This window comes from Mustelus asterias, chromosome 15, assembly GCF_964213995.1.
Source record: "Mustelus asterias chromosome 15, sMusAst1.hap1.1, whole genome shotgun sequence".
Lineage (NCBI taxonomy): Eukaryota > Metazoa > Chordata > Chondrichthyes > Carcharhiniformes > Triakidae > Mustelus > Mustelus asterias.
The window spans coordinates 11,651,002-11,675,494 of NC_135815.1; the positions used below are offsets into that span (position 1 = coordinate 11,651,002).

General features: G+C 43.3%; 1 protein-coding gene across 2 annotated transcripts; it reads right to left on the reverse strand.

Annotated features, from left to right (window-relative positions):
• Nucleotides 1-238: 238 nt before the first annotated feature.
• Nucleotides 239-19,689, reverse strand: hnrnpua (heterogeneous nuclear ribonucleoprotein Ua). 2 transcript variants are annotated; one of them, XM_078229495.1, is made up of 14 exons: nt 18,844-19,689; nt 14,659-14,785; nt 14,494-14,567; nt 11,963-12,102; nt 11,776-11,875; nt 9,193-9,305; nt 8,298-8,561; nt 7,662-7,781; nt 6,251-6,379; nt 5,641-5,809; nt 3,884-4,150; nt 2,731-2,936; nt 1,480-1,584; nt 239-586 (listed from the first exon to the last, which is right to left on the reverse strand). In XM_078229495.1, the coding sequence occupies exons 1-14, from the start codon at nt 19,601-19,603 to the stop codon at nt 530-532; spliced, it is 2,631 nt and encodes an 876-aa protein (XP_078085621.1). In that variant the 5' UTR covers nt 19,604-19,689; the 3' UTR covers nt 239-529. The 2 variants fall into 2 exon arrangements, with proteins under 2 accessions (XP_078085621.1, XP_078085620.1); XM_078229494.1 differs by having other exon boundaries at nt 2,731-2,939.
• Nucleotides 19,690-24,493: the final 4,804 nt, after the last annotated feature.

Below are 24,493 nucleotides of genomic sequence, written 5' to 3' on the forward strand. Positions count from 1 at the left end.
GAATTCATTAATAACTGTGGGCGGGGGGGGGGGATGAATTGTGCAAGAAGAGGGGGTATGTGGGGGAATTCCCCAGGATGTTTCCCGAAATTGGCCAGTTTTCCACTGCAAGAGCAGTGAGGGAGGGAAGTACCTGAAGTTGTACCGTTTGGGTGAAAGGAAAAGCATTAAAACGAGCAGAATTAGGAACACATCACTATGCAGGTTCATTAATAAACACGAGGGGCACACAGAAAGCACAAGTTCAGGGGAGTTTTTATTTGATAAAATTTTACAGGAAAAAAATGCAGAAACTGAAAATGTTTTCATCCTCTAGAAATTGGAGGTTCACCACATTTCACCTAAACATTACAATTAAAATGTAAAAAAATAAAAGACACTTAAAAATCAATTAATTGATAAAGCTTCCAAATACGACCTGCAGGCACTTTGTTTTGGAATGTTTAAAAATCAAGATTAAAAAAGTTGACATCTCTTGGTTGAAGTTACAGCTGCGGTGAAACCATCGTTGGATCACTCACTGCAGATCCTAGTAGTAGTCTTTGTTATACTGATTGCTGTACTGACTCCAGAACTGTTGAAGTCGCTGTAAGGTTTAAAAATAGAGAGAATCAGGAAAAACCCTAAAAAGCAGCATCTTAGAAGATCCAGAAAGGTTTTAAAAGTTTAAAGCGGGTGCAAAAGTACACAACGCCAGCATAAAAAAATCATATACCAGGGTTATTCATCTCATTGCTGTTTTGACAATATGCACAAAATACCCATAACTGTAAGCACACTAAAAAGTTAGCTTAACACACCAGAGATTGCTTTCTACTCAAAATTATCTTCCCTAGGATGCCAAGAGGAACTCCATACCTAAGGAGGCCAGCTGAAATGTGCATCAATCCAGGGCTTTAGGTCTCAGCACAGTAGCACTGAAGTAACTTTGCTCATCAAAATAAAACGCAGCAATTCCAGGATGACTACAACTGTTTTATTAGTACGTCACCATCAAAATCCATTTTAGAAACTGCTGCTACTGTGCTTTAGGATTTCTGAGATTCTCTTATCACAAGGAACCAAATTTAAATGGAAATATTAACATCTACCAATAATCGTTTCTCCAGAGGCTTCTGTTCTTCCATCCTCCCACTCAAAGCAACTTCAAGGTCCTCCATAATCTTTAATAATAGCGCATCTAATTCTATTATCAGCACTCACCCCCTCACACTTCAGCTGAACTTGAAAATCACTCACGTATATCATTCATAGGATTTTTTAAAAAACATTTTCAATATCCTGCATGACTCCATACTTTAAACACCCTAGCCCCGATCAAAAACTATACGAAGCAGATTGCAAATCAGCAACAAGATTTGAGACACCTGCATGGAGAACAGCAACACATGACCAGTCACTGCCCAAAACAGCTTTTAATAGGGCTGCAGATAAACGCACTGTCTGCTGCTCACCACCTTGGACTGAAGTGTTACTTACCGCCTGCTGCTGACGGCTCCAGTTCTGTTTGAAGCCCTGACCTTGGAGGAAGTTTTCATTTCTGTAGCCTTGGTTAAAGCCACGATTTCCCCTGCCCCTGAAATTCTGTTGCAATAAAAAAAGTGTTTTAGTCAAAGAGACAGGCATACAGTTTTCTACTTGCTACCCAGCTACCTGTTAAGTGCTGCACAAATCAGTTGGCATCAATAGCAGGAAATACCAGTTTTCTTTGGTATTGTGTTGTGTTGATTTGTGTAAAAAAAAAACCCTGCATAGTGTAACTAATATGTAGAGCTGCATTCACTGTAAGCTCCATTTCAACAGCAAGTGTGAATACCATCACAATTCTCTCATTCCTATTGCAGCATTAAAGTGGGTGAGCCATTAACACACTCGTAACGATGAACCATAGTGCGGTAGGATTTCTACTACAAGCCAACTCTGGTTTCCTACAAGCCTTCAAGCTTGATAACCAGTGTCCCACAATCCTGTTCAAACATCCAGTAAATGGCAAAGATATCTCATGGGCTATACCATTTCAAAGTTTTATCCTTGGATGAGCAGCTTTATCCTTCATGCCAATGTTGGCGCTACCTCCCCATCTCTATTCTCCTCCTGCCCCACAACCCTCAGATATCTGCACTTATCAATTTCTGGCCTTCTGAGGATCCCTGAATTTAATTGTTCCACAGGTGGTGGCCATGCCTTCTGCTGCCAAAGCCCTAATCTCCGGGAACTCCTTCCCTAAACCACTTCCCATCCTTTCCCTTCAAAAGGCACCTTAAAATCTACTTTTCTTGACCATCGACCTTAATATCAGCAAAGTGGCTCGATGTCAAAATTGTATAACACCCGAGGTACACTGGGATGTTTTATGATGCTGAATGCGTTACATAAACATGGGCTGCTGATGCTGAGTGGGAGGGCCAACTATGTATGTTATAAAATCAGCATGAGGAAGAAATACTGTGGAGACACGTATGAATTGGTTGGAAGAATAGTCATTGCTTTCTCCGAGTCTTTGTTACTCAGTGAAAAGAGTAGCAAAGGAAAGAGATGATGGAAAGAGCAAAAGGCAAATTGAAGCAATTAGTAACTGGTCATGAAAAAAAAGGAGCCGAGGCTTAGTTACTGGCAGCTTAAACACAACTGTGAAGATTTTGGGACCGAGTGAACAGAATAATTTAGAAGACTCGGGCTGTGCATCTCAAGAACAGTTCGGACAAAAATAATTCAAAATCTATACTTTACTTGTCCATAGCCTCCTCGGTTGCTGCCTGGACCCCTGTGGTTGTCTGCCGCACCCCTGTGGTTGTAAGCACCTCCTCTGCCACTGTAAGAGGGTCTTTCGATAAAACCACCCCTGTTGTAGCCTACCATCGGAGTGAAGCGCTGATTATGAGCATAGCCACGGCTCTGTTGATTCCCTCTTCTATTATATTGCCCACGGTTTGAACCTGCTTGAAAAAGACGAGAGTCTCAGGGTTAACACACTTCATTTCCATTTAATTCTTCAATTCAATTCTGATGGGGGAAAATCCAGACACGATGGTCCAAACGGTCAGTGCTGTATTTTTTTTAAAAAAGAGTTTACAGGACATCTCCTTACAGAAGATTTTTCCGGAACAAACTGCAGCCAGACTCTGGGATGACCCCGTGAGCAGCAGAGGCCTAAAAACTAGCCTGGTCTCATGGACTTCTAATCTGTCCTACATTTTTATCTCAGACAAAGTTGCTACACAATTAGGAGCTCCTAGTTCAGAGAAAGGAAATTAAGATTCCTGCTCCTGCCCAATAACAATTGCTACAAATGCACATGCAGATATTAGGCAAGAACTAAGCTAGGCGTGGCTGCAATGTTCCCACCTCATCAACAGTTGTTATTGAAGCTCACACAGGAATTATGACTACTACAGGGACACTATGGAGGACGCCAGGGAACAATTAAATCATACCTGAAGCGGGGAAGATAGACACCTAGGGGTCAGCTGAAAAAATACACAAATAATTCTCTTCCAAGTCTTACTACTGATCACCAATGTAAGATTAAATTCCCCAGTTGTAAACTATTGACGGGGGGCAGGGGGGAGGAGAGATGAACACAATAATTGGAGACTACAAGACCTGCTCTGCCATTCCGTGCAATCATGGCTGATCTTGGATTTCAACCTTTACTTTCCCCCCCCTTCTCCATATCCCTCAATTCTGAGGGATCACAAATGTGTCCAACCCAGCCTTAAATATATTCAACAATGGAGCATCCACAACCCTCGGGGGTAGAGAATTTCAAAGATTCACAATCTCTGGATTTCTCATCTCAGTTCTAAATGAGGTGATAATTTTGCAGCAAAACGAACCCCAGTCCATTTATACAAGTTTAAACAAAATTTACATATTTGCCTACCCCCTCGGTAATTGCCACGGTTCTGATATCCACCACGCCCTCCTCTCTGGCCACCTCTGTTGTACTGGTTCATTCCACCACGTTGGCCACTTCGCCCCCGGTTCATTGCTCTCTTCCCGGAGCCGGTGTTGGGTTTTTTCTCCGGTGGAAGGGCGGTTTTACTTTCCTCCTTGTATTTCTCAAGCAATTTCTGAGCATCTTCCTTCTGCAGCTCTGCGTAACTCACTTCATCCAGGAAGTCACCTGGTTCGGGCAGTGTGAAGATACCTTGAAAAACAGACCATTAAAAGTAAGAATCGACCTGGCGCAGCAGAATCTCTCTATATTCCAGTTTGTCTGCAGCTCCATAATTGCTCTCCTTAGATGAGGTCAGTGCGGCCAGGTTACATCACCATTTCCCTCGCATCCTGTACTCTTGACTCACGTCAGAGGGGGGGGGTCTACAGGGCATCAGCTCTCCTCTGCCACCTTTCTTCAAGTCAGGTCAGACAGAGTGTAAATAGACTATTCAACTGTGTAAGCATCACAGCTGACCTCTGTACTCACCCGAAGTCCACATGCATGCCTTTTTCTGCGTGTGCGCGCGTATCACTGAACAGCAGCAGAACCACCCTCCCCCCACCCTTGTACGAGGAAGTACTAAAACCAGATCCAGGATAGTCCTGATTGCTACTTCTTCTGGGGCAGCACAGTGGTTAGCACTGCTGCCTCACAGCGCCAGGGACCCGGGTTTGATTCCCGGCTTGGGTCACTGTGTGGAGTCTGCACGTTCTCCTGTGGGTTTCCTCCGGGTGCGCTAGTTTCCTCCCATTATCCAAAGTGATGCCGGTTAGGTGCATTGGCTGTGCTAAATTCTCCCTCTGTGTACCCAAACAGGCGCCAGAGCGTGGCAACTAGGGGATTTTCACAGTAACTCCATTGCAGTGTTAGTGTAAGCCTACTTGCGACTAATAAATAAAATAAATTTGGAGCAATGCAGTCAACTAAAGGGTCTGGGAGTTCAAACAGAAATTTGTACAATCCAGGACATCACTATTTTCCTCTCCTCCTTCAAATCCAGGTCACGCCTCACACTCGGCTCTATGGCAAAGGCCACTAATTTTGAAATCTTTGAATAAATACATTTGGGAAGTCCAGATCAAAGGGGGCATCAGGGCATTCTGTTTAAAATCAGGTTGGAATTATAACAGTGCGCCCCTTGAGTAGCAAGATAATACCCCAGCTGCAATGCATGGAAATTCAGAAGATTTATAGGATTCCTGTGTAGCACCACCACATATCTGAGCACCAGAAACTACTTTGTATCAGTGAGGGAATGATAATGCACTGTTGGCCTACAAGAATTACACCAGACAAAAGTTACACTTTCATGAGTGAAATAAACTGTTTGTAAATAGCTGCATGGCAGCAGCTTACAGCTACAGGTCAGTTCTCAAGCAAGATTTTTAAAAAAGGCACAAAACATGTTATATAGCAGGCAAGTAAAACACCCAAGTTAAACATCTCTAAAATTACAATTAAACTTGCATTAAATGTAAAATAAAAAGACCAATGTAACAGGCAAATAAATTTTTAAAAATCCAAAAGGGGCAAAATCATACTTTTAAAGGTTTGGTAAAAACACTAGAAGTAACCATTAAGTGCACTGTTGTACCACTAACACATCCAAACTATAGAGTAAGACCAGGTATTCTAGCTTCCAAAGAAAAACTGATTGATAAGGCAACACAAGGGTTGCACTCAAATTGGATCTACACCTTTCATTTTCAGAACAGCATGCTCTGGGACATCCTTTCCCTCTTCCTCTGCTTTCTTCTTTGAACGCTCCTTATATTCTTCATCTGATGGGCAAATGACAACCGCTTTACGCTGGAAGCCTGCGAACAGGCACATCTTCCTTCTCTGTGCAGCTGCACACACATTTGTCTACACAAGAAAATTAAAAGTTTTTTTGAAAAAAAAAGCTATGCTTCTCATTTTGAGTTTTCCAGGCACCCCCACACCCCCCATTCTTGCACAGCATCCCATCTTAATTTAAGCCCAGCAAAGGTGATAAGACAGCACTAATTTAATTGTGCACCAAGTAAACAATTAATTGTAGCAAACATATTACAAAGAGGATTGGCTATAGTAAGGAATCAAGTGTAATTATACTGGGTTATTTGGTTGTTTTCCTACTTAGCGAGAACTTAAGTGTCCTATCTGTAATCTGTACTCAATTTTTTCAATACATTGAACTCTTGCCCTATATCTATCCTTTGTCTCCCAAACAATCTGACCTATTGTGTACATCATATACAGAAACAAAAACGAACTAGAATATACAACCAGTCAGTTAAATGGCAGAAATATCAACTCCCCACATACCTGATCAAGAATGTAGTTGCGCTTTTTGCGAGCTGCAATCTCAATAAACTTGCTCAAACACTGTGTAGCTTGTTGAATCAATGTAGTTAATTTACCTCTGTCAGTCTTCTGACGCTTGAAGCTCAAAACCTGAAAAAGAGGGCAGAAAATTAAAAACACATCCGAGAACAGTGTAAATTTGGGTCAACCATTATTAAATCTGTTTCTATAGTCGAAATCATCCTTTTAGTTACATAATTTGAGTATAAATAAATCCAATCAAATCCCATACCAAAATGTCTCCAGTCCAGTCAGGTCAATCGTGTATAAAAGTGTTCAAGCTGGAAGTCATGAGATATGCAGAATCGTAGAATCCCTACAAGACAGGAGGTGCCATTTGGCCCATCAAGTCTGCAAAGACTCTCTGACAGATTATCTTATCCCAGGTTCGATTCCCAGCTCGGGTCACTGTCTGTGCGGAGTATGCACGTTCTCCCCATGTCTGCGTAGGTTTCCTCCCATAGAAAGACGTGCTGGTTAGGTATATTGACCATGCTAAATTCTCCCTCTGTACCCGAACAGGCACCTGAGTGTGGCGACTAGGGGATTTTCACAGTAACTTCATTGCAGTGTTAATGTAAGCCTACTTGTGACACTAATAAATAGACTTAAAAAAACACCTTAAAACTTATCCAGGCCCCTGTCCCACCCTATCCCTGTAATCTCACACATTTACCATCCGTCTACCTACACACCTTGGGGCTGTGGGAGGAAACCCATGCAAACACGGGGAGAACATGCAAACTACTCAGTCACCCAAGGACGTAACAGAATCTGTTCCCTGGAGTTGTGAGGCAGCAGTGCTAACCACTATCCCGCCCCTGCAGAAGACGAACAATTTGAAGGCTTCTTTGAGATGAAGTAAACTATATTGAAAATGTTGCATGATTTTTCTTTTTCATTAATAAACGTACTAATGAAAGAGATGTGAAATGAACCTTTGGTTACATATGTAATGGGTGCTGTTTCTCTCTGTGGAATCTCAAGCTAGCCTGGTCTTGTCTTACACACTACTTTGACTTATATGTGAATGGAGTCCACAAAAATTGAAAATCTAATCAATTCAACTGATACATCAGAAAATACGGTATATTATTACAGCCAATTGTTTATATACAGGATTTCTAAATTTCTTTTAGACATGCAGCTTCAATGTAATCACAACCTGAAATTGAACTGGAATTGTATGAATATACAAGCCATCTAATAATACATACACAAATAATACCTGCCTCCCAGATGCACATCAAAGTGCTTCCACATGAACAGCAAAGTAAATATGAACCTCTTTTGGTCAAAGCAACTTAAACATACATCCTATTTTATTTTTACATGCACATATCAAAAAGTAAAGCTTTCTCAAATATCTCACCTTCATTATATCCATGATGTTGTTCGTCCCCAAAATGTTATATTTGCCTGGGTACTCTGCTGCATGCTTCGAAACCCAAACTGATTTGCCAGTCCCAGGCAAGCCAACCATCATCAAAACCTAAAACAAACCAAATATAACAGATTAATTCAAACATCCCCTTGCTGAAGTGACCATGAATCGTCAATATTGAATAAAAGATTTACTGCAGGCTGTGTTTTGCACGGCAAGATTCATACTGCTGTATTTCATTGTCTTCCAACATGCAAATTATAGTGCAGACATACTCCGAAGCCTGGAGATATGTATGACATCTGAAGCGAAACAGCTAGTGAGAAAGGAAGTACATTATAGCCTATATCCAGGGTGAGACAAGAGCTGGTAACACTGCAGTATCAAGCATGGAATCCAACTACAATGCTTTAAATATTGAATAACTCATGTCACTTTATAGAAAAGTCAAGGCTACGTATAAAACAACTTTTTGTATTTTTCAACAGTCAAGAGATTTTAAACAAAGATGGGTAAATGGAATTGAGATATATGTCAGTCACGATCTTGCCCGAACGGTTTACTCCTATGTTCCGACTTACACAGCACAATGCAAGAATCAATGATTTAAAGCTTCACATATACCTCACATTCTCCTTTGGTTTTGGGTCCCTTCGGCCCACGTACACGCTCCTCCAATGGAACCTGCTGGATGAAGGCGAAGCCCTCCGGCATCGGAAAGTATGGGGTCTCCATCTGTCCAAAATTAAACTCCACGGCACAATTGTGGCACAGAACATGTGGAAATAAGGCTCTGTCAGTGAGACTGTCTTTCCCAATCTTAAACGCAACACCCAGATCCTGACCATTCTTGGAATAAGAGACTTCCACTTCATCAGTATCAAAGTTCTGTAACAAAAACGTGTCAAATAATGTTGAGATCACTAGAATTTCCTGCAAAGAGAAAAATTCAAGCCAAGATTGACTGCAATCAACAATTTGAGAGAATTTGATAGTGACTACCGCACAACTTCTGCTGAATATTAAACATCCTTGTGGTATATGGGGTATCTGATTCTTACTGTAAAGGATCGACCTCCATGGACTACATATCAATTGTTAAACATGAACACCTGCAATGCTCAGCTCTTGATGTACACATGCAAACAGACATTTTTAAAAGCTCCTTTCACTAAATATATTTTGCAGATTCCTTTTAAATTAAAAAAATAATAATTTTTAAACTGCAAATTCTTTCTTGCTCTCTAACAACAGTATCACTGGCAGGGTGGTGTTACTAAATTCAATGTGAAGGAGCTAACTGGATATAATTAGTTTTCGATAATTATTATATCCAAAACTGCAAAATTGATAGTCAAATGCATAGGTTTGTTGACTCCTTTAAACCAATACTGATCAATGATGGCACTGGGGTTAGATTTGAACACAGCAGAAATGGGTGGCAAAAGACAGCACCTCATAAATCAGAATTCTTTGCTAGTCCTGATGCCGTGATTCCCTGTAAGTATTGTTGACTTACCAGAAAGCAGCCAATCACATCATTCTCCCCAAATTTTTCACCATAATCTTCAGACTTGCAATTTGAACATTTCGCTCCGTTCCCAGAGTACCCGACAGAAAGTTCTTCTTCGCCTGAAAACAAAAAAGAGTTTTTAAACAATTTGAACTCAAGCAAACAATGCTGCCTAGGCTAAGAGTTACAAACTGGACTCCGAAGCAATGCTGGGAGTGCACAGGGTCATTCAATGCCTGTAGATGTATCCTTTGGCAATAGGCTCCACAATACAACTGTTTGCAACTTGAATTGCATTAGAATTTTGATAAAGAATGAGCAGGCAATGGTCAGGTGCACTGAATTCATGATAAAATACACAAGTGGCTCATTTTTCTAGATTCTAGTGATCCCAGAGTTACCAAAATTATAGCATCATGTGACCATCAGGACAGTAGAAAGCAAACTGAATAAAATATAATGTTCCTAATTTTGAAAAAAAATGTAATGAATACATCATTGCCCATTTCAGGTCATCACTCTAGCATGGCCTAGAGTTATACAGGCCATACGGCAGTCAATATCCTGGATTAAAGGAAAGTTGAAATATGCATAAAGGAGGAGTGTGTTCCAGTTTGCCTTAAAATGTAAAAGCAATATCATTGTTTTGCTGTACCCAATGATAACTTTCAGAAGGGTTTAGATCACCTACCGTCTTTACAAGATTGTTTTGGGCCAGAAACCCTTGCAAGGACACTGTCTAATCACTTGGTTTCAGAGCAGAATGGGACCATACCTTGATAGCTGGATAAAACTGCATTATGATGAAAACCCAGTCTAAATGCCTCGGGAAATGCCATTATATCAGCAGTTTGTGAAGTGGGATGCCTACGGTGCAATTCCATCTGGGGTAAGTGTACAACACAATGTAAGCAAGCTTCAGAGTTGCTTTTCAGAGGAGAACAGGCAATCTGGACATGTGGAGATGATAAATGCAATTTGCCAAGATAAATGGGACAAGGATAAAATGGTTTGGAAATCTGTCAGTTTACATGTTGATTATATGTGCCAGCCATGCATGGAAAGACATTCTGGGTCAAATATTGACAAAAAGGTGGAATTCCAAGTGTGGAGAAACAGGAAAACCACAATAGGAAAGAAATATCAAACAAAGGGAAGGACAGGAAGAGAGAAAACAAAACTAGGAATAAGCTATTAGAACAAAAATATCTTGCAACTAAATACTTGGCCTGAGGCGGAGAGATGCAAACATATAGAAAATACAAACATTCCTTGCCTGATCTAACAGAAAAAAATCAGCTAAAGATTCTGAACAGCAAATTTGAAAGCAAAAGAGGAAAGCACAATGTTTACTTGAGAATGGAATAATTTAAAAACAAGAGGTCAAAGAATATCTACAGCACTGCATTGTTAAAGGCAATGTGACATAGTAAAGAAAAGCTATCACATCCTTGGAATCCTGTACAGTCTCTGTAGGGTTGCCTGCACATTTGATTAATGGATGGCGATTTGCAACACAGCCATTATAATTAGAAGTAAAGGCAGAGATGCTCCAAAGAGTTAAATGATTTTTGCAAAAGTACCAAGATTTTAAAATCTAAGAAGTTTGGCAAATTTCCCCAGTAGCTATAAATTTAATCTCCAAACCAAGCAATCAATGCTCAAAATGTTTCACACGGTGGAGGGTGAGAAACAAGAGGAAGCATGGAACGATGTTTCACACTATAAAGCTTTAATGCATTGAATAAATGGATCATATCAAGTTGCAGAGAACACAAATTCAGGTACTGGAAACCAGAAGAGCCACAACATTTTAGGCGTTCAAATTATCCTTTTAAGATGCAGACCAGAATATGAATTACTTCATCAATACAATGCACAATTTAAACATTCTTTAAAACCTGATATATGCAGAAATGTATTATGGTGTGGGTACTATTATGTACCAATTCTCTTCTGTCTCCTTTAGTGTTTCTTTCCCATATAAATATGTTTCCCATATTAACTGCAGCAATCAATCCACAATTTTCTCTTCTGGCAAATACGTACAGCTACTTGGACTCAGCTTGCCAAGTAAGGTGGCACCTTTAGCTTTTGAGCCAAGACAAAAAGCTCACAGATAACCCAATCATAGCTTTCTCACCAAGAAAAAAATAACTTGGGTTTCTGATCAATAAAATTCTGCAACACTTCACCTTTCCTACAAAATAACAAGACTACTCCACTCAGTAAGTGGCGTCATTTTTGAAAAGTGCCACTGAAATCATTGCAACATAGTTCCCAGTCCACTGCGACTTGGTAACTAGCAGGTAAGCTGCTGTGAACTCACCATAAAACCTCTCCTTACCTATTACAGTCTCATAAAAAGAAAACCTTCACGTATTATAAAATCGCATCCAACTGGTTTATTACACACAACATTGAGCAATGTTCAAATTGTTAACCAACAGATAACAGTTCTTTACCAGATTTGGGAAATAGCATTTTGATAGACCACTCAGAAATGGTTGCGCATGTTCACCTCTGTTAATGGCAAAAAGGTACAGAGGATAAAGGGTGAAGAAAATAGGATGCTGTAAATAAACTTACCAAGTAACATGCTGTAGGAAGCCAAGGACCAGCCAACCCTCACTTCATGTTGGTCAGTCTGATCTGGTGGCAAATGCTTAACTGGTATCTTCTCAGTTACCTGACAGGACAAATGTCAAAGTCAGACAATACCATCCTAAATTTGTGACTTTACAAAAGAATTGCTTATAAAACTGAAGGCATTTACCTTCATTTCAAAGCAGATTTTGCCTTTGGTAACTCCATAGGAAGCTCTCCCTCCAGCCCAGAGGTAGGCAAATCCTTCCATAGTCAGTGGCATGGCGCCAAAACGATCTCTATTGATCTTAAAGTGCAAATCGCAGTTGTCTTTAAAAGAACATGACACGTGTTAGTATTTAAAGTAAACCACATAGTATAATAGTACACACTGATTAGCATATGTGTAGAATTAACATAACAGCGTCCAAAGATGTGCGGGTTAGGTTGATTGGCCAGGTTAAAAATTGTCCCTTAGAGTCCTGAGATGCGTAGGTTAGAGGGATTAGCGGGTAAATGTGTGGGGGTAGGGCCTGGGTGGGATTGTGGTCGGTGCAGACTCGATGGGCCGAATGGCCTCCTTCTGCACTGTAGGGTTTCTATGATTCTATGATTTCCAATGTAATACCACTAGAAAATAATGCCACATACCAACAAGAAATTTACATTACTAGATCACTAATTAGAAGCTAGAATGTTAAAAAGCAAATAAGAAAAATTGGACCCCTATAAGTGATCTGTACGAATGTTACACTGCTTATTTTACAACAGAATAAGAACAGCAGAGTGACACAAGAGCAACTAAAAGAACATTTTGAACATCTTTTCAGGGACAAAACGGCACCAAAATAGAGATCTATGAGTATTAATGCAACTCACTAGATATTTTTAACACCTATACAAGCATAGTAGACACTAATTTTCTCCCCTTCCCAAGGCAAACATTAGGACATGAGAAAAACTGAAAGAGGACAATTTTTAAAACTGCTACACCGTTACTGGTTTAAAGTCAGTTGAACTGTCTTAAAAACAAAGGGCTTTCCCCAACATAAAACTTGCTATTAAAGTTACTGACTTGGCTACAATATCAAAACAGAAGCACAAGGCAACTATTAAGGAAACTGATTGATATCAAGTCACAAGTATATGCTCTGGTTAATGAGAAACGAGCTGAAGAAAAAGGGAAGTCCACTTTTCCTATAAAATTTTGAGTGACAATTATAAACCTGCATTTGCACCCCAGTAGCAAAAAACATTTGAAACATGTACTATTGCCAGGTGACGTCAGGAACATTATTTATAATGATGGCAAAAACCCAGGACCTCTTTAGGCTTTCAGTGGAAAGACCAAGGATTGTGGGTTCATAGAGGTTTACAGCATGGAAACAGGCCCTTCGGCCCAACTAGTTGGAATGTGTTTCAGAATGGTGTTTCAGACTGCCACAGCCATTAGAAGCTAGCTGTGTTAGATTTAAGGACAAGAATAAACACAAAGGCAAATTAACACAGCAGGTTTTCACTGCTGAAGATAATACTAATAACTTATTTACATACTTCTAAATGTGACACAGAAATGGCCTTAAACAGGATTAAGACACTCAGGGTTGATCAGGCTTCTGGACTTGATGCCATAGAATAGAATGCTAAGTGACATGAAATCTATTATGGAAGTGAAGAGTTCATTTGGTTAAGTGCTCCAAGGCGTTGGCTAGTTCGAACTGACTGAATGAAGTTGTGAGATCCCAATACTTAAGAAGGAATCAGACTAGGGATTGTAATTCTAATAGTTTGACATCAACCTTGTGAAAGATGCTAGACAGTCTTAAAAAGGATGTGATCATAATCAGCTGGTGAGGTTAGCAATTACTAGGTAACAGTTTTGCTCGAAAAAGAGAACAACCTACCCCATTAACCTGACTGAAGTGAGCAGATCAATGAATAATGACAGTCCAATGCAAGTTACGGAACGTATTTGAAACACATCTGGGATCATAGTTGACATGTCATTGAAGGTTCAGCTAATTTAATGTGGCTCACAGGTAAGAATTCAGACCAAATTTTTAAGACTGCACAATACAAGAACACAACATGTAGGCTGTGTAGAAATTATATATCTGTTTTAGTCCTCAAACATACTGAATAGCCAGGCTATGGGTTATTAGGATAGGCTTGATAAGTTTGAATTCCTTTCTTTAGAGAAATGCACGCTCAAGTGACAATCTTCATTTGATCCAATTGTTTCCATTATTTTAATCAGAAAGATAGAAGCACGTGTCTGAGATTTATAGGCACGTGCATGAAATACACAGGCAGGTTCAAGAACAAATGTGCGGCAGGCATCCAAGTCTGAGAAAAAATATTCAGCAATTATGGGGAAACTTCAAAGCAGCTAGGAATAGTAACACTCATGAGTTGCAAAGTTTCTGGAACTTGACTCATTATCCCTTGAAAAGAATTTTCCAGACCCTTTATGAAAAGACTCCAATTTTTTTGCCTCTCCCAGGAAATTCTTGACTTTGGGGTGGGTGGGGGGAGGGGTAGTGGAATAATGGTAATGTGCTACTATGGGGAGCTCTGTGGATGATGTGGTTGGTCTCAGGTCAATCATATCTGAAACTTGACTTCAGTAGCAATTCTTCACAAGTTTCTAGTAGTTCAAATTCTAGCCTCATCGCCCACTTTACAATACATACATTATCCAATCTAGTTAACATCACGTACATGTATCCAGGGCAACTACAGTATCATCAAATTCCTCCTCATCTTCTTCCACAGGTGGCTGGGGAGATTTAGACCTGGAAACAACCATACATATTGGTTAATGGCTTGGAACTAAACAGAACAGTAACAAGGTGCTACAAACTGATTACAAGAAGTTAATCATACCGCCGATATTTGTTTTCTTCAATATACTCATAATAGCCACGTCCATGGTCTTCATGAGGTCTCTTTACACCTTTGCGATTTTGCTCTTTACTCTTATCAGTTGTCTGTTCAGCCTGGCCCTCTTTTCCTAAAGAGAAAAGTAGGTTAACAAATTGACCAATACTGGCTCCAAATGCAAGATTACAATGATTGTACTAAACTGGGGATGGGGTGGAAATCAGCATACAATTCATGCACAAAGTAGGAAGTCAAACATGAGCGTAATTCATAAAGATATGGGAATTACTTTAACTGTTCCAAATGAGGTTAATTGCAATTCATGAACAACTTCAGTTTGTTTGCTTTTAATAGATTACATTTTACCCACAATGCATTAAATTCACAATATGACGAAAAGTGTAAGTGGTCTTTTACATTTCATTCTCACAAAGTATCTGCAAAGCATACACGGAGAATTTATTAGCTTGTTACCCACTACAATACTCTTCTACAATTGAGAGTATTCAGCCCATGAAATGTATTATTCATAAACTGAACATAACTATTACAAGACTTTGCATCGAAAGGATTGAAGATACGCTATGTGAAGTTTCTACATACCCCGCAATCTGATAAACATGGAGCACAGCCCTTATAAACAGCTCAACATCACCAGATTCTAGTTCTACTGCAGGAGACTTTTCCTCAAAAGTCGTTTCATTTTGATCAACTCTAAACAACATGCAGCTATTTGAAATAAAATTGACTGAGAGCCAAGTTTGGTCTAGTACTGCCACCCAGCACAATCATGCCAGGTTTATCACCTCCACTCTGCCAACTACCACAGCATCATTCAAAGCGGTTTGCCCCGCTGAAACTCAGTTCAACTTCAACTGCATCAACATGACTCTTCATTGTTCAATTCCTAGACTCATTTCTAAATCAGAATGCTGATTTAAAGGGTTGTTTAGCACTGTGGTTCCACAAAGGAAAAGGTTCAATGCTGTACACATTAACATAGTTCCAGAGGAAGACCTTTATCCAGTCGTTTTCAAGTGTTAGCCTTCACAACAAGAGTGACCCACTGCACCAGACTCAATGTGTTTGTAATTCTTTTTCTGCAACATAATGTTGCAAATTTTGTATTGACGTATGAAGGAAGTAAGGTACTCATTTACTGTGCATTCGTACCACACAGTTAGAGTCAGAGCAAGATGGGACACTGCTTCCTCCAGGCCTGGGATTCAGGAAGCAGTTACATTATAAACACTATCAATCCGAAACTGCTCTTTGCAGAGGGCAGTAGTATTGTGAACTCATCTAGTTTTTCATAAACCACTTTCATTTTGAATAAGGAAGTAAGGAGGAATTACTCCTCAGTGGAAATGTGCTGATGAAACACCTTGCAGCATAAATAGGACAGTTCTGTCATTGGGAGATTGAAATGGGACACACAACGCTGCTTCCAGAAATAGTTCTTGGCTATTAATAAGCAAATCCTGCTCTGTTAGCCTGAGAGCAGCTGCCTAGTTTGCACTGCTTAATATCAGTAGGGCACCAAAAGGGAAAAGCATGGCATGCACTAAGCTATTTAAAGGCAGCTTAAACTTATCAACCAACATTAAGTTCATCACAGAATGAAACATACACCAAATGCTGCTCCATGTCTCATCCAGTTTGGAACACTGAATTGTAGGATGACTATTGGTCCTTTTCACCTAAACATTGTAGCCAATATAAAGATATTCCAATGAATCAAAACTAAACTGGAAATATTCCAACAGCGCACTTGGACAACTCACCCTAACTCAACAACACAAATAGCATTTCCACTTTTGACTAATTTGGGAGGTTTAGGAATCGTGCTTTTCAAACATCAGCCAATTTCAATCTCTACCGTAGTAACTGCCGTGTTGAAAAGTTGGCTCATAGGAAGTGACAGGACCCTGCTGTGAATCGAGCAGAATTATGGGGGGTCCTCAAGTCTTACAAGCGCGTGGGGTAATTGCATGGTATATATCTTGTCTGAATACTTAAAAAACAATTTTTTTTCAAGTCTGAAAGCTTTCAAACACAAAATAAACCAGCCCGAATAAAGCTCTGGATAAGCAGTGTGCAGCTATCTACACGACAGAAAATTGGATTTGCAGCCAAGCAGCATAAATAAGATGCAGCTGGTTGCGAATCAATATTGCAATGACTGATCCAAGGACTGCTACAATGTAGCCTTAAATAACTACATTCTGTGCACACTACCAGTTTGTTTAAAGATTGCTAATTTCTTCAAATCTGGGTACAGAGCAAACTCAATTTCTGATTGCGGCACCAGCAACTGTATTAGGCCTTTTTTCAGATGGGAAATGCAGCCACTAGCTAGCTCTCAGTTGTATGTCAAAATTATTGCCCAATAGCCAGTGCCATCACATGTGCACACACTCGAACAGCTAAGTTGTTTGTGAATGGTCTCCTATGGCATTGCTCACATTGCATAGGATGAATTGTTACTTTATAATGACAGGACTGTCACACTGTGGAACCACAATATGTTACTCTGCTGCAGAGATGCAATGGAAGACTACAAAATATAACTAAACAGACTCTACTTGATCTTAGTTTGATGTCAACTCGTTGGTGAGGGATCTATCTTAATTATGAAGCGATAAACTTTCAGTTCAGAAATCAACGTAAAATTATCTATCTTTCCTTTTTGCATCCAACTTTGAACGTACTATGGTAAACTTAGTTAGGAAAATGTTAAGCCAAGGTAGAGACAACAGAAAACCTTATACTCTTTTTAATACATATTTTCCTACCTTCGAATTTAAGCTTGAATCACTTGGGCAGTGCTGCAATTTGACTACATCAGTGCTGTAATATTGGTCTTAGAATATAGCTTCAAAGATTGAAACGGAAGGCTTACCCGCATTGAAAATGGCCCACTTGCCCTAAGTGCTGCATCTCCATCAAAACACATGGTCACCAACTCAAGAATTCCCCTCTGCAACACCAGCTAGAATCCCACCATTTGACAGACTACTATCTCCCAGCTGTATATTCATCTTTCCCACAACTCCCTATCAACCTCCAGCCATTCTACAAAATAAAAACTGCCTTGCACAAAGCCAATAGTATTTATGTTGTAAAATATAGAAGTTGGAAAACGCACTGTGGTCAATCTCGGATTTCTGACCGGGCCTCGCACACTGCAATTTGACTAATGTTGCCACATTAGGGCTGAATTTGCTTGGCTCCATTCTCATTTGTACAACGTTCAGAGATCAGTGTCTTATTTTCTTCCCTGAAACCTCCACAAACCTAATCCTTGCCTTGTACCTAGAACGAATTTCCATTCAACTATTACACACATGGCGCTGTTCATACACCACATGTACAGCACCGAATACCCAGCATTAGCCTTCACTGCTGCTTCTAACTTCTTGGATGAAATCCAGGATTGGGTAGGCATCAACTTGACGTGGGTAAATATTAGGAAGACAGGTTGTAAACCCCCTCTCTTCCCCCTCCCCCCCCAAAAAATCTTTCCTTTTGCCACCAACTCTAGCCCCTGACTGCACACTGGCTGAGACAATCTGTAATCTTGGCATCCTGTTTTAGCACTGCATCCTCCTCCTCTCCAAAAGGGTCACAAATGCTGCCCACCATCTTAAACAAAAAAAAACCCATATCTCATGCAGATAAGATAGATGCCTTTCATGGCTCGATTGAAGTGACTGGGGATGGATGTTTTTTTTCCCCCCCAGGTCGAAATATGCAGTGCAAACAAAAAAGCCCGATGCATTTGCGAATGGAAAAAAAAATATTGAAAGTTATTTGTCCCCACGTGCCAGTTCCCCCCCCCTTTTTTTTAATCTCCAGCTCTTCCCCTCCTCCTCCATCCCCTTGGCTCTGGCTGCCTGGGCTTACTCCATTTTGCTTCGCATTATTTCCACCCTCCATTTTCTCTGGCCTGCTTCCCCATGCTGTATAATCATCCCCCTTCTCCCATTTTAAATCCACAAGAGTGTGTGAGAGAGAGGCAGGGCACAGCTCCTCCTCCCCCCCCGCCCCATCTCTCCCACACACGCGCGCCAATGGAGCAGCAGCGCCGGAAGTGATGGTCCTGAGGCTCATTACCGTTTAAATGACAATAAAAATTAACCCCCCTCTCCCGCTCTTAATGGGGAATAAAAAGGCCGAGCTGCCCACCTTTGCCGGAGTGCTGCGGGGCGGGAGGCGGGCCCGAGGCGGCAGCGGCCTCCGGCTCCGGCCCGCTGGCAGCCCGCGCCTCGCCGCTGCCCGCCCCCATTGTCTCCTCTTCTCCCGCTCTCGGCTGCGCCGCGGCCTCGGCCTGTGCCGGCTCCCGGGCCGCCTCCGGCGCCGCTCTTTCCGCCTCGCCCATCCCGTTTTCCTCCTCCTCTTCCTCCTCCTCTTCGCCCAGGCCGCTCTCGCTCTCGCCCGTCTTGCTCTCGGCCTCCTCCTCCTCCTCGTCGTCCATCTCCTCGGCGGCGGCCTTGGCCTCGGGCTGCGGACCCCCCTCCGAGGCGGAGGAGGCCGCCTCGGGCAGCGGCCTAGCGGCCGGGGCAGCGCCGTTGAGTCCCGGGCCCGGCGCCTCGGCTTTGTCTGCCGCCGTCGTCGCCGCCACCGCCGCCTCTTCCTCCATCAGCAGCGACTCGGGCAGCTCCCCGGCGCCGGCCTCCTCCTCCTCCTCTTCTTCTTCCTCCTCCTCCTCCTCTTCCTCGCCGTTCTCGGGGGTCTCCAGCGGCCCGGGCCCGGCCTCCGCGCCCTCTCCCCCCTCCTCCATCTCCTCCTCGGCCTCCACTACCGCCTCCTCCGCCGCCTCGCTGTCGAGTGCGGCCTGCAGCCGCTCCTGGAGCTCGGCCTTCAGGCCCTGGACGCTCAGGCCGCGCTGCTTCAGCTCATCCTTCAGCTCGGGCACCTTCAGCTTCTTGACGTTGATGTCGCTCATGTTGAGGTCGGGACTCGGCTCCGTCTCCCCCGCACCCACCGAGCGGCTCCTCGAGGCAGCGCGCCGCGCACGCTCAGTGCGGCCTGCTACCGTAAAATGCCGAGAGTGCGCAGCCTCAGTGCCCACAGCCACCTCCTACCGTAAAACCCCGAGAGTGCGCGCCCCTCCTGGTGCCCCAGGCAACTCACCAACAGGGTTGCCCTCCACCCCCCACAATTGGCTGCTGGTGATAATGGATCACCAACAGGGTTGCTGGTGACGGTGCATCACCATCAGGGCTGCTGGGTGATTACCCCATTGCCAGCTGGTGGTGGTGGTGCATCACCATCAGAGCTGCTGGGGCATTACCCCTTTAGCTGCTGGTGATGATGCATCACCAATAGGGCTGCTGGGTGATTACCCTATTGGCTGCTGGTGATGGTGCATCACCATCAGGGCTGTTGGGGATTACCTCATTGGCTGCTGGTGATGGTGCATCACCATCAGAGCTGCTGGAGCATTACCCCATTGGCTGCTGGTGTTGGTGCATCACTATCAGGGTGGCCCCATTGGCTGCCGGTGGTGGTACATCACCATCAGGGCTACTGGAGCATTACCCTATTGGCTGCTGGTGATGGTGCATCACCATCAGAGCTGCTGGGGGATTACCCCATTGGCTGCTGGTGATGATGCATCACCAATAGGACGACTGGATGATTACCCTATTGGCTGCTGGTGATGGTGCATCACCATCAGAGCTGCTGGAGCATTACCCTATTGGCTGCTGGTGATGGTACATCACCATCAGGGCTGTTGGGGATTACCCCATTGCCTGCTGGTGACGGTGCATCGCCATCAGAGCTGCTGGAGCATTATGCCATTGCCTGCTGGTGATGGTGCATCACCATCAGAGCTGCTGGAGCATTACCCCATTGGCTGATGGTGTTGGTGCATCACTATCAGGGTGGCCCCATTGGCTGCTAGTGATGGTACATCACCATCAGGGCTGCTGGAGAACTACCCTATTGGCTGCTGGTGATGCTGCATCACCAATAGGACTACTGGATGATTACCCTATTGGCTGATGGTGCATCACCATCAGGGCTGTTGGGGATTACCCCATTGGCTGCTGGTGATGATGCATCACCAATAGGACGACTGGATGATTACCCTATTGGCTGCTGGTGATGGTGCATCACCATCAGAGCTGCTGGAGCATTACCCTATTGGCTGCTGGTGATGGTACATCACCATCAGGGCTGTTGGGGATTACCCCATTGCCTGCTGGTGACGGTGCATCGCCATCAGAGCTGCTGGAGCATTACCCCATTGGCTGATGGTTTTGGTGCATCACTATCAGGGTGGCCCCATTGGCTGCTAGTGATGGTACATCACTATCAGGGCTGCTGGAGAACTACCCTATTGGCTGCTGGTGATGCTGCATCACCAATAGGACTACTGGATGATTACCCTATTGGCTGATGGTGCATCACCATCAGGGCTGTTGGGGATTACCCCATTGGCTGCTGGTGATGATGCATCATCAATAGGGCTACTGGGTGATTACCCTGTTGGCTGCTGGTGATGGTGCATCACCATCAGAGCTGCTGGGGGATTACCCCATTGGCTGGTGGTGACGGTGCATCACCATCAGGGCTGCTGGGGGATTACCCCATTGGCTGCTGGTGATGGTGCATCACCATCAGAGCTGCTGGAGCATTATGCCATTGCCTGCTGGTGATGGTGCATCACCATCAGAGCTGTTGGGGATTACCCCATTGGCTGCTGGTGATGGTGCATCACCAATAGGACTACTGGATGATTACGTGATTACATTCAACGTGGGCAAGTGCGAGGTCTTGCACTTTGGAAAAAAGAATAGAGGCATGGACTATTTTCTAAACGGTGACAAAATTCATAATGCTAAAGGGACTTGGGAGTCCTAGTCCAGGATTCTCTAAAGGTAAACTTGCAGGTTGAGTCCGTAATTAAGAAAGCAAATGTAATGTTGTCATTTATCTCAAGAGGCTTGGAATACAAAAGCAGGGATGTACTTCTGAGGCTTTATAAAGCACTGGTTAGGCCCCATTTGGAGTACTGTGAGCAATTTTGGGCCCCACACCTCAGGAAGGACATACTGGCACTGGAGCGGGTCCAGCGGAGATTCACACGGATGATCCCAGGAATGGTAGGCCTGACATACGATGAACGTCTGAGGATCGTGGGATTATATTCATTGGAGTTTAGGAGGTTGAGGGGAGATCTAATAGAAACTTACAAGATAATGAACGGCTTAGATAGGATGGACGTAGGGAAGTTGTTTCCATTAGCAGGGGAGACTAGGACGCGGGGGCACAGCCTTAGAATAAAAGGGAGTCACTTTAGAACAGAGATGAGGAGAAATTTCTTCAGCCAGAGAGTGGTAGGTCTGTGGAATTCATTGCCACAGAGGGCTGTGGAGGCCGAGACGTTGAGCGTCTTCAAGACAGAAATTGATAAATTCTTGATTTCTCGAGGAATTAAGGGCTATGGGGAGAGAGCGGGTAAATGGAGTTGAAATCAACCATGATTGAATGGTGGAGTGGACTCGATGGGCCGAATGGCCTTACTTCCGCTCCTATGTCTTATGGTCTTATTACCCTATTGGCTGATGGTGCATCACCATCAGGGCTGTTGGGGATTACCCCATTGGCTGCTGGTGATGATGCATCATCAATAGGGCTACTGGGTGATTACCCTATTGGCTGCTGGTGATGGTGCATCACCATCAGAGCTGCTGGGGGATTACCCCATTGGCTGGTGGTGACAGTGCATCACCATCAGGGCTGCTGGGGGATTACCCCATTGGCTGCTGGTGATGGTGCATCACCATCAGAGCTGCTGGAGCATTATGCCATTGCCTGCTGGTGATGGTGCATCACCATCAGAGCTGCTGGAGCATTACCCCATTGTCTGCTGGTGATGGTGCATCACCATCAGAGCTGCTGGAACATTACCCCATTGTCTGCTGGTGATGGTGCATCACCATCAGAGCTGTTGGGGATTACCCCATTGGCTGCTGGTGATGGTGCATCACCATCAGAGCTGCTTTAGCATTACCCCATTGGCTGCTTGTGTGGGTGCATCACCATCAGTGCTCCCCCATTGTCTGCTGGTGATGGTGCCTCACTATCAGGGCTGCTGGGGAGTACCCATTGGCTGCTGGTGATGGCAGGCACCAATAGGGCTGCTGGGGGATTACCCCATTGGCTGCTGGTGATGGTGCATCACCATCAGGGCTGCTGGGGCATTGCCCTATTGGCTGCTGGTGATGGTGGCTGACAAATAGGGCTGCCCCATTGGTTGCTAGTGATGACGTATCACCATCAGGGCTGCTGGTGATAGTGGATCACCAACTGTCTACTGATGGATTACCAACTGGATATCACTGATAATAAAATGGTGGTCAATCACCAGCTGGTTGCTGGATGTGCGTAGACCTCTCAACAGGCTACTGACATTTGATTAATTATCTGTTAGTGGGATTGAAATTTAGTATCTGTAATAGTGGTCATGAAATATAACTGATTGTTGCAAAACCTCATCTGGTTCACCCTTGCCCTTTGAGGAAGGAAATCCGTCATCCTTACCTGGTTTGGCCCACAACAGTGTGGTTAATTCTTAACTTCACCTCATAGTCATAGGGTTTACAGTATGGAAACAGGCCCTCAGGCCCAACTTGTCCATGCCACCCTTTTTTATTAAAACCCCTAAGCTAGTCCCAATTGCCTGTATTTAGCCCATATCCCTCTATACCCATCTGACCCATGTAACTGTCTAAATGCTTTTTAAAAGACAAAATTGTACCTGCATCTACTGTTACCTCTGGAAGCTTGTTCCAGACACTCACCACCCTCTGTGTGGAAAAGAATTGCCCCTCTGGATCCTTTTGTATCTCTCCCCTCTCACCTTAAACCTATGCCCTCTAGTTTTAGACTCCCCTACCTTTGGGAAAAGATGTTGACTATCTAGCTGATCTATGGACCACATTATTTTATAGACCTCTATTAGATCATCCCTCAGTCTCCTATGCTGCAGGAAAAAAAGTCCCAGTCTATCCAGCCCCTCCTTATAACTCAAACCATCAAGTCCTGATAGCATCCTAGTAAATCTTTTCTGCACTCTTTCTAGTTTTAATAATATCCTTTCTATAATAAGGTGACCAGAACTGTGCACAGTATTCCAAGTGTGGCCTTACTGATGTCTTATACAACTTCATTAAGCCGTCCCAAGTCCTGTATTCAATATTCTGACCAATGAAACCAAGCATGCTGAATGCCTTCTTCACCACTCTGTCCACCTGTGACTCCACTTTCAAGGGGCTACGAACATGTACCATGAGATCTCTTTGTTCTGTAACTCTCCCCAATGCCCTACTATTAACTGAGTAAGTCCTGCCCTGGTTCAATCTACCAAAATGCGTCATCTCACATTTATCTAAATTAAACTCCATCTGCCATTCATCAGCCCACTGGCTCAATTGATCAAGATCCCGTTGCAATCTGAGATAACCTTCTTCACTGTCCACTATGCCACCAATCTTAGTGTCATCTGCAAACTTACTAACCATGCCTCCTATAATCTCATCCAAATCATTAATAGAAATCATAGAAACCCTACAGTACAGAAAGAGGCCATTCGGCCCATCGAGTCTGCACCGACCACAATCCCACCCAGGCCCTATCCCCATATCCCTACATATTTTACCCACTAATCCCTCTAATCTACGCATCCCAGGACACTAAGGGGCAATTTTAGCATGGCCAATCAACCTAACCCGCACATCTTTGGACTGTGGGAGGAAACCGGAGCACCCGGAAGAAACCCACGCAGACACGAGGAGAATGTGTAAACTCCACACAGACAGTGACC

What these genes read in the sequence shown, in the direction of transcription:
- hnrnpua (XM_078229494.1), bottom strand. Translation starts at nt 19,603, where the DNA reads ATGAGCGACATCAACGTCAAGAAGCTGAAGGTGCCCGAGCTGAAGGAT. An exon ending in TGTAGTTGCCCTGGATACAT is followed by an intron (nt 12,103 to 14,493) that starts GTACGTGATGTT and finishes GTTCTTTTAAAG; the next exon opens with ACAACTGCGATTTGCACTTT. An exon ending in AAATCTGCTTTGAAATGAAG is followed by an intron (nt 11,876 to 11,962) that starts GTAAATGCCTTC and finishes TTGTCCTGTCAG; the next exon opens with GTAACTGAGAAGATACCAGT.